Source organism: Dioscorea cayenensis, chromosome 15, assembly GCF_009730915.1.
Source record: "Dioscorea cayenensis subsp. rotundata cultivar TDr96_F1 chromosome 15, TDr96_F1_v2_PseudoChromosome.rev07_lg8_w22 25.fasta, whole genome shotgun sequence".
NCBI classification, from domain to species: Eukaryota; Viridiplantae; Streptophyta; class Magnoliopsida; order Dioscoreales; family Dioscoreaceae; genus Dioscorea; species Dioscorea cayenensis.
Window position 1 is genome coordinate 5,277,064 of NC_052485.1, and position 10,258 is coordinate 5,287,321.

The 10,258-nt window shown below is 35.4% G+C and overlaps 3 protein-coding genes across 3 annotated transcripts; 2 read left to right on the forward strand and 1 right to left on the reverse strand.

Annotated features, from left to right (window-relative positions):
* The first annotated feature begins 613 nt into the window (after positions 1-613).
* LOC120277874 lies at positions 614-4,434 on the forward strand. The gene is made up of 9 exons (XM_039284722.1): positions 614-817; positions 886-1,086; positions 1,168-1,315; positions 2,578-2,648; positions 3,536-3,584; positions 3,665-3,723; positions 3,829-3,944; positions 4,090-4,195; positions 4,267-4,434. The coding sequence occupies exons 1-9, from the start codon at positions 706-708 to the stop codon at positions 4,368-4,370; spliced, it is 966 nt and encodes a 321-aa protein (XP_039140656.1). The 5' UTR covers positions 614-705; the 3' UTR covers positions 4,371-4,434.
* Positions 4,435-4,707: 273 nt separating this feature from the next.
* LOC120276953 (zinc finger BED domain-containing protein RICESLEEPER 1-like) lies at positions 4,708-6,847 on the reverse strand. The gene is made up of 2 exons (XM_039283694.1): positions 6,798-6,847; positions 4,708-6,679 (listed from the first exon to the last, which is right to left on the reverse strand). Exon 2 carries the CDS (start codon positions 6,540-6,542, stop codon positions 4,914-4,916), a length of 1,629 nt encoding a protein of 542 aa, XP_039139628.1. The 5' UTR covers positions 6,543-6,679; positions 6,798-6,847; the 3' UTR covers positions 4,708-4,913.
* Positions 6,848-7,293: 446 nt separating this feature from the next.
* Positions 7,294-10,169, forward strand: LOC120276750 (glutamyl-tRNA(Gln) amidotransferase subunit C, chloroplastic/mitochondrial). Its single transcript, XM_039283436.1, has 5 exons — positions 7,294-7,489; positions 7,572-7,612; positions 8,378-8,433; positions 9,730-9,784; positions 9,872-10,169. The coding sequence occupies exons 1-5, from the start codon at positions 7,316-7,318 to the stop codon at positions 9,945-9,947; spliced, it is 402 nt and encodes a 133-aa protein (XP_039139370.1). The 5' UTR covers positions 7,294-7,315; the 3' UTR covers positions 9,948-10,169.
* The last annotated feature ends 89 nt before the right edge of the window (positions 10,170-10,258 follow it).

A 10,258-nucleotide genomic window follows, 5' to 3' on the forward strand; every position in this document is an offset into this window, starting at 1 on the left:
ATTTATTTATGTGTAATACCAACGGCTGTTTAGTCTATTGATATTGGGTCTTTTATATAAAGTTTTCATTTCAAAATGTTCGGAGATCTCAAAATTTATTAAGCTCACTTGCGCACTCGGCATTTGTACCCATCCATAACTTGAACAGTAATTGTCACATAGTATAAAAAATATATATATTTATATGTAACCCCTTAACTTTTTAATTATTACGAATAGGAATGAAACCATTACAACCATCTCAAACACCAAATATAAAAGGTTTAATTACCAGATTAGTCCCTCTATTATAGTGAAAGTGCCCTTTTAGTCCCCCTATTATTTTTTGTCCTTCTGAGATCCTTCTATTTTACCATTTAGTGAAATGAAAGTCCCTCTTAGGGACCTTCTAGGGACAAATGATATAAGAGGGAAGGACTTGTATTTCACTAAATGGTAAAATAGAGGGATACCAGAAGGACAAAAAATAATAGGGGGAGTGAAAGAGCACTTTCACTATAATAGAGGGACCAATCTGGTAATTAAACCAATATAAAAATATAAATCTCAGGAAAATGTAAATTTACTTAAGTGAAGGGGTGAGTATGCAAAACATTTCAAATTCTAAACCTCAAATAATTCCCGCTCGTTCTTCATTCGAGATCGAGATCGAGAAATCCAGAGCTCTCTCTCGATTTCCATCCTCGCCGGAGTAGGTCATCGTCGATGGAGGCCTTCATCTCGGCGTTCTGCCGATCGCTCGCCGTGTTCTGCAACCACGTTCAATCCAGTTCCCAGGCCCTTTCCGACTCCATCCATCGGCGCCCAATCCCTCTCGGTATTCTCTCTCTCCTCGCATTCGATCTCGATCCATTCTCAGTCTATCTCATGCATTCTCGTTTTCAGATTCAGCGGCTTCCACCTTCTTGCAATCCCTTGATCGTCGCATCTCCTCCACTGCCGATGACCTCAACCTCCTTGAGTCCATGGCCCTTGGCACCGTCTCGTTTGAGGAGCTTCTGGGGCACTGCAACGAGATCTATAAGATTAATCAAAGATATATTTCCGATCTCCAGGAGCGCATGATCAGCTTTGGCTATGTCCCTGGTAATGCCGCCCGAAACCTCAGTCCCTTTATCTAGTTGCTTTATTTTTCGATTTATATCTTAATTGTTGGGATTTTGCTAGAGATCGGGATGGATGATGAGGATGATGAGCTCCCCTGCCTTGATTCGAAGTTTTTGAGCCCGATTAGTGGTTTGGATAGGAAGGAGTTCTCTTGCGGTTCTGTTTCTATTCTGCGATCAAATAGGAAGAGGCTCGATGAGGATCAATTGTATCCTTCCCTGTTAGTATTTTCCATATTTTTAGATTAGAAGCAGACCAATAATACTAACTTTTTTATGGTTTTTCTCTTACAATGAGGCAAATTGTCTGAATCATTTTGCTTGCTGATTGTGAAAATTCTTTAGCTTTGAACTTTTTTAACCCTTTTCTATTCTACTTATTGCTCCCAGACAAGGGTTTCTCCAAAGATTTTATTATTATTTTTTTTTATAAAATAAACTTGTGAAACTTGGATTCCTAAGGGATTGATGGACTTCACAATAGCGGAGAATATTGGACTTACCTGGAAAAAAAGGATTTTGTTTATGGACAAAAGGGACTCCCATGTATATTATCCGCTGTATTAGCATTTTTCTATTTCGTTTAGTGATCAATCAAACATTTAGCCGCACTTTGATGCGTTGGTACCTCTTTCTTTTATTTTTTGTAAATTTAAAAAAATTTGTTTTAACATCAATCATCATCTTTGAATGAAACCATAATGCATCAAGATTCAATTAGCTAAATTTTTGTGAAAGCTACAGTGGAATATTTCTCTTGTTCTGCACTCAAGCATGAAAAGCTAAACTTCAGACTTTTAATGTACCTTTTTTAAAAACATTATTCCTTTACTGAGTATCTTATCACATGAGCTAGTGTCATAAAAGCACCATATCAGCACTTTTTGATGATCTCATGGTCCATCTCAGTATTTCAATCCGGTGAAATCCCATTACAAATATAAAGTGCTATAATGCTTTCTGACTCAGTAAGGCATGCATTATGGAAAGTTATTCTCTTAATTGTTTTTGTTTAAGTTTATGTACTTGCACACAGAAGCAAGGATTGTGAAACCTGTGACCATTTTCATGTTACTTAGGAGCTGTTAGCCAAAAGGCTAAATGATAGAAGAATGCAAAGGACAAAATTAAATCCTAGTCTAAGCAATATTGGCTTTGCTGGTTTCTTTTTTTCTGTTGAAATTAATAAAATTATAGACTACAAAAAGAATAGATATTATAGGAATAGCCCTATAACCTATTTGGAAAGTGTTTATCTATCTGTTGGATGGGTGTTCAGTGAATGCTGCGGTTCACAAATTCATTGATTTGCAATGCTTACCACAATTATGCTTTTCCTATTTGTTCATTATGCACTGGCTGATTATATAAGTGATTCAGTTGGTATATGCTGTTCCACTAGGAAGATCAGTGGTTTTTGTAGTTTTAAACGCCTTCATGCAAGTTCCTTGTCTTTCTCAATGCTCTAAAGGTTTGAGGACTCAATCTCATTACAGAACCTTGGCCTCTCTGATGCTGCCCTTGCTACTTTAGCCTCTGAAGGTTGGTTTTTCTATTTAATATATATTCAGATGAGGATAAATGTGGCCTTCTTTATCAAGCATGTACTACAAACTGCCTGCTTCACTTAAACTTGTTTTTTTTAAGGCACTCACCAATGCATTCTGCATTTCCTTTTTTATTCCAATCCAAAGCTTAATATATTCTTTTTATATATGAACGCGAGTTTTTCAATACTCGTTACATAATCTTTCTTAGAGAAACTTGTTGGCACTATTAATGTTAGAATATTTTCCTTTCATTTTAATTCTGTGACTCAAAACAAACAAACTTCTAGCACATAGATGCATTTCCAAACTGCACATTGAATTGGCTTGATAACTTGTGAATCTAGGATGAGAAGACAAGATCCATGTTGCCATTGCACCACATTGTTTGTAGTCATTGAACATGAGTGAAACACTATATCATCAAAAGTGTCATATTCTCTTGCTTTGTTGTGTTGTCTAGTGAGGTGACAATTTGCTTTTATTATTATTTTTTCTTATCCGTACCTTGATGTTTCACTTGAATTCATCTTGTTTGTGTGATTTGGGATCAAATTTATTTCAATGAGCAAGTTTTGGTTACAAGCAAAATGTACATGGTTGGAGGAGGGTTAGTAAAATCTACATATAAGATTGATTTCGACCGCTTATTGTTTCCTTTGAGTTGGTGAGCATGATTTATTCTGTCTCAATTGCTCCTCTCAACTCCCAACATGATTATGTGAGCATGAGATGTGTCACTCCTGCCTATTCTTTTGCAGTGGTTCTGTTATGTCTATTTTGTGATTCAGGCTTGTATTTCCTTGTACAGCCCTGAGCATGCTTATTTTTCTACTATTGTTAATATTTAGCTGTTAATATCTAGTATTTTTTTTTTTTCAGATCAGGATAATCTTGCTAGTCATTCAACATCCATGACAGATACAATGAGGTTTGAGTCAAATGTTTTTATATCATGAGATTTGATCATTTCGTGCTTCTATTATTGAATCTAGTGCAACATATTGACAGCCGCATATCTGGTAATATGGTTTCACTTCATCCCTTGAAAGATATCTCCAATGTGTCAGGTGTGATTTATATATTTTGTTTTTGGTTGTTTATTCAAGTAGCATGTACTAAATTATAGATACAATTATCTTGTTTCCTAATCATGTGTTTGTCACAAATTATAGATCTACAAAAGGATGACTGCAAAGTGGCCGAAGACTCCTCTAATAATTTGATAAAGACATCCAAGGATGACTATGATAACCTTCCTGCCTACATGAAGAGTCTTGCATCATGGCAGGCATGTTCTTTTTCCTGTTGCCTTTGTTCTCAGAATTTAGTTATAATCTGTTGAAATTAGAAAAGTGCATTGAATTAAATAATGACAGGGTTCATGTTTGTGTATTCTAGAATTGATTAAGTTCAAATGTTTGCTATTTAATTAGGACCTGGAAGATGCTGTTGCCAAGATGAATTCTTACCTCTCCAACAAATCTAGAACAATAGGCAATGGTGCTCTCAATCAAGATGACCTCGAATTTCTAGGACTAGGTTGGTGATATATTAATAAATATTTCTTCTCCATTTGTCACAGTTTCCTTAGTTTGTGTATTTTGTTGCAGGACGCAAAGGACGGTCTTTTCTGTTGCTGCTCTTGCGCATGAATCAATTGGTTGTTGAGAATGTTGATGGTTCTGTGCTGTACCGTGTTCGAGCACCATGCTAAGAATTGTTGTAAAACAAAAATAACTATATCTTCCAAATAATGGCAAATTAGTTTTCGATATTAATCTGACAACATCAATTAAACCATTAATTACAAACATTCACATGGTTGATCATTTAAAAGGTATATATTTCATTCTCATTCTCATACACTGTATAGGGTTGTTCCAGAGTATCATAATTTGGCTTAGCTTCTTATTTACAAGTTCTACAGCAAACCCTATATCGATTTCAATATTCACTATATAAAATAAATGCTTGTTGTTAACAATCTGATAAAAAAGTGAATTGGTTCTATAAAATAAATCGGTAAACCTCTCATAGCATGAATATAGTTAATGCATAACAATTTTCAATTAAACCAAAAATCCAAAAACAGTTTGACTCCTTAATTCTTTTCCAATCTATGCATAAACCTTATACCATAGCATGAATAAATAAACATATTTCTTCATACTGAAGTTACTAAACTTAAAACAAAAGGCAACATCAACATTTTAACCAGGTTATCAAACTGTCAGGAAAACAAAACAAGCACACATTTCTAGCTCAACAAATCTTTCAATTCTTCTTCATCAAACTCCAAGTCGAAATCATCTTCTTCCCCTTGCTCTTGTACCCCTAATTCTGCATCCAGCCAATCTTTCAAACACACACACATCTTGACATACCTGTCATTCGTTCGGCTTCTTGTCTCATTCAGCACCTTGTTCTTAGCACCGAAACAAACCTTCGATGTCAGCATTGACTTTGATGCGGCGAGTAGATCCCGCGCCATGGCAGCAACAACTACTAATCCCACTCTTGTGGACTTCCACCATGACAAAACATCTTCATCATTTGGCGGGCACGCAAAATCAGTTCTGAGAAACAGATCCAATTCTGTCGGGACCAAACTCTGATCATAATCTTGGGGTCGTTTCTTCCTCAACATAGCTAATATTTTTGCAGTACCACCCTGCTTGCTGCTATTGGCTTTTTCGGCCAGGAGAGCTCTAACACGACAATCCTCTCCTTTTATGTATATCGAAAACATAGAGTAAACCAAGTTCTTAACTTCTTCCAACAATGATGTACCATCATTTACCGGCATGATTTCATTAAACAAATACTCTACACCACATAATCGGATATTTGGATCGATAACAAGATGTATCCAGTATAATGCATCAATGTGCTGCAAATAATCTTTGAATTTGCTCTCCATTGGAGCAATAATGTCTGCAAAACCTGGACCATTTCTGTATTTGTTGAAAAAACATCGCATGTTTAACAGATGAAAGAGCAATGAGTTTTCACTTGTATCTGAACAACATGTCGCGGTATGTAATGTTTCCAAAAAATCTCTGACTAGTTTCCCTGCTTCCCAATCAGTTTCGGTTACCGAAATCTCAGAAGAAGATTGGTTACAATAGATTGAAATAACATCTTCAAAACCAGCAACACTTTGAAGCATAGAATATACTGAACTCCAATTATCAGTAATGGCAGGTGCAAACCTTTTTTTATAAACTTTACCTTTTTCAACACACAACTTTGAGAAACCAGGTGCATTGCCATGAAATTGAATATGCGAAACACCGTCACCGATTTTCTCGACAATAGGCAGCAAAGTTTTCAAACAACCGTCAATGAATAAATTGAAATAATGGCAGGGACATCTTACACCAAAAAACTTCCCATCTAAAACAGGTTGAAATTCTGATTTTAACATATCAATGGCAGCAGCATCATAACATGCATCATCAAAACTAATCGAAAGAACTTTACTCTGAAGTCCATAATCCCGAAGAGTTTTAGAAATAAGCAGAAAAATGTCCAATGAAGTTGAATAACGCGGCATACATTCCACAAAACTAAGAATTCTCTTTTGAGCCACCCAATCATCATCAACAAAATAAGCAGTCACACACACAAAACCCAGACCAAATTCTGTTGTCCAGTAGTGACAACTGATTGAAACTCTGCATCGGAGTTGCGAAAGAGTCGAAATCAAAGCTTGTTTATACTCGCGATAAAGTTTCGAAACCTCTTTTTTAATGATCTTTTTAGGAACTCCTTTGTAAGATGGAAAGACAGAACAAGTCTGAACAAATCTGACAAAGCCATAGCTTTTACCAAAACTCAAAGAAAGTTCACTTTGAACAATGAATTTAGTAAGAGCTTTTATCATATTAGCCTCAGAATATTGACAAACACAAGAAGAACCAACTCCATCTTGTTTATCAGGGTCAGACTCACTACAAGCATCACGGGGCAAAAAGCAACATCTTCCAATCTATTATTATGTGGATGAGAATCATCAGCCATCTTTGAAAATCAAACAAAAATATATTATATCAAAATTTGTACCTCAAATTTTGAGAACAGCCAAGAAAAAAAAAGGATCTGGAAATCAATTGAAAGTGAAAATTTTGATCAATATTACCTCAAATTGGAGTACAGAAAAGAGAGGATTGCAGAGGATTGTGAGTGTTGTTTTGTAGGAGATAATATCTCCAAAATAACCCTCAAAATAGCCGTTTATAGCCGTTGAGTGGGGGCAAAAAGTAATTTGAAAGTTCCCAAAAACACCCTGATAAATATACTGTAGATATTGAAAGGGTATTTTGGGTATATCACCCAAACCATTGATCTATGGTTATTATTTTGGTATAATACCCGAATTAGTTTTTCTATTTTTTTCTCACTTTCTTTTTTGTCCCTCTACTCAGAAATACGCCACACTAATCTCTCTACCCTTAATCTCATTCCATTTAGTTCTTCTATTCTTGAAAAAATATAGTCAATAATTTATCTATTTTGGATTGAAAGGGACTTAATAGAATATTTTTTGGGTAAATGGACCAAATGATAAAATAGAGAAAAGTAGAGGGATAAATTTGGAATTATATCTATTATTTTTCTTTATCTCAAAGCTTTCAAAAGGCTATTGAAGTTTTAGAGATGAACTCTCTGGTCGTCGGTGGTGGCGGAGCCGCCGTTCTTTGGCGGCTCCGGTTGGGCACGGCGGCGGGGTGGAGGTCTCGTGTGGTGGCTCGGCGTTGTTCGTCTTCTCTCTCGTCCCCTGACTTGGCTCGCCTGGCTGATGCCGCTCGCATCTCGCTGGCTCCTCATGAGGTTTTGGTCCTTTTTCCGAAACCCTAGTTTTATTGTGAGATTGCTATATGTGGTTGATGCTGGATTGTGTACTTCGTTTCAGGCTCAAGAGTTTTCACCCAAGATTCAGCAAGTGGTTGATTGGTATTGCGAATTTTATCTTGTTTCTTTGATGATGATTGTTGTGGTATGAAGCTAGGTACTGATGAAATTCTCATAAGAAAAGCTTGTTGGAAATTGGGTTTGTGCTTGTTTTGATGATTGGGAATTAGAGGAATGGAAAAATGAAAACTAGAAAAGTAATTGGTATCTTTTTAGGTTAATCAGACACCACTGAGGTTTAGGGTTTGGATGGTTATAAAGGCTGAGTTTGCCTCTGAATTTTCACAACTTGTTGATGTGTTTTTTTATCCCAAGATTCAGCAAGAGGTTGATTGGTATTGCTAATTTTATCTTCTTCTTCTTTTTTTTTTAATGATGATACTTGTGGTATAAAGCTAAGTACTGGTGAAAACCTCATGAGAAAAGCTTTTTGAAAGTTGGGTTTGTGTGATAATTGGGAATTAGAGGAATGGAAAAATGAAAACAGGAGAAGTAATTGGTATCTTTTTAGGTTAATCAGACACTGGGGTTTAGGGTTTGGATGGTTATAAAGGCTGAGTTTGCCTCTGAATTTTCTCAAACTTGTTGATGTGTTTTTTATCCCAATCAGCAGAAATTAGGGCTAGGGTTTTGATGGCTTTTAAGAAGAGGTTTTGTCTGAAGTTCTAGAACTTATTCATACTCTTCCTATCACAAGGGATTTAGGTTTTCCAGTTTGGATGGCTGTCAAGTTTAAGATTGGCTATCAACAAGAGTTTTTGTCTGCACTTTCACAACTACTTGATGTCTCTTTTTTCTCTGTTTCAGGTTTGGGCAACTTCAGGCTGTAAATCTTGAGAGTGTAGAACCTGCACTTCGAGCTGGTATGTTAAAATCGAATGCTTTAACAAACAATGGCTACACATTTTTTTTAATTACCTTATGCGGGCATCTTAGCTATATTAGCTGTCTTTATGCCTGATTACATTAACTTTTTATAAATTTCCTGAATTTTATATGACAAAAAAAGAGACAATGAAGGCTACTGGTATAGTTGTCTTGTGTTAAAACTGAAATTGGTCAACTACTATATCTATGCTCTAAATTTGAATAGTATCTTCCTAAGTATATTCATCGGCTAGGCATGCCACTTTCAAAACAGTCAGTGCAAAATTTTGTGTGTGTATGTGTGTTTTTTCAACACTTTTTCTTATGCCTGACATTTTTCTTGATCATTTGGGACAATGCATTTCTTGTTTATAGAAAGAGATGTATTAATTGTAGGTTAATCTTCAACTTAAGATTTCAACCAGTAGGCACCAGGCATATATAGTAGGATTCAAAATTCTTCTCAAATTTCATTATTTAATCATTAGGTTTCCCAAGTCTAGTTGTAGATCACACTTCACAATAAGGTTTCAACTAGTTAGTGCCTAGGCATATAACAGGATTGGAAATATTCTCAATTTTCACTATTTAATATTTGTTTCTGTAGTCTAGCTATATCCTTGAGTCGTAATTTTTTTATTTTTATGTTGACAAATGTTGACAAACTGAAACATCTACTGTCGTAAACAAATCCCATGATTTTTACTTTTCAGTTTTTCTTATGCCTCACTTGATCATCATGTGGCATAAGACATTTCTGGTTTATAAAGAGAAGATGTATTCATTGCAGATGAAATTTCAACTTAAGATTTCTACAAGTAGGTGACCAGCCTATAACATGATGAGGGATTTTCAAAAGACCTTTTTTATCATGATGTTTCTGCTACAGTATAGCAAAAATTTCGGGAAAAAAATTCTGTTATTTATTTGATCATGATGTTTCTGTAGTCTAATTGTTACAGTATAATAAATCAATTATTCCGTAAAACTTTTTTGGGTTTTGGCCTTAATGCCCTTTTATTGTTTAAGTGTCACCATGCTGGTAACCAATGAATACTTATTGAACTCTCATGATGATGCGAACCAACAATGAATAAAATTGCCGCAAATTGCTAGTGCATGATATTCAGTTTCCTGGTTTACCACACACATATATATATATATATATATATCTGTTTCATTTATTAGTCTATATGGTTTTCACAAGAGTCTTTGGATAGGAAATAAGGGATTAAGGAAGCCCATTATTCCTTAGTATTACGAGTCAAAAATCCTTACTGTTTTTTGCACAGATACTGAAATTACGACGAGCCAGAGAGAAGATGCTGCAGAAGTGTTTGATAATAGGTAATGGATATTCGCCTCTTACCTACAAATTGAATCAATATGAAGTGTTGTTGCTGATCAATATCAAAATTTGGTATATGAATGTAGGGAAGCAATTTTAGCTGCGGTGCCCAGCTATAATCAGCAATATATCAAGGTACCAAAGGTCCTCAACAAGGAATGAGGTTGTTAATCTGTTGATATGCTGTTCTGGATAACAGTAAAATATTGCCAAATTATGTATGTTTTTGTTTATCATTCTACAACCTCATAAGGATGCTCGAAGACGATCTTGTATTTCTTGGTGAGTGAGGGCAAGAGGTTGCTTGTTCTGGCTTTGAAGATGTTTTAACTTCATAGAAGGAAATAAGCCAAGTAGATGCAAGTTTATCATTTTCCATTTTAACTCTCTATTTGCCTTAAATTTTATTGGCACCCACCCAAAATCAAAGGTAATTATGTTTACAAATTTAAGGTTTAACAGCAACAACAAAT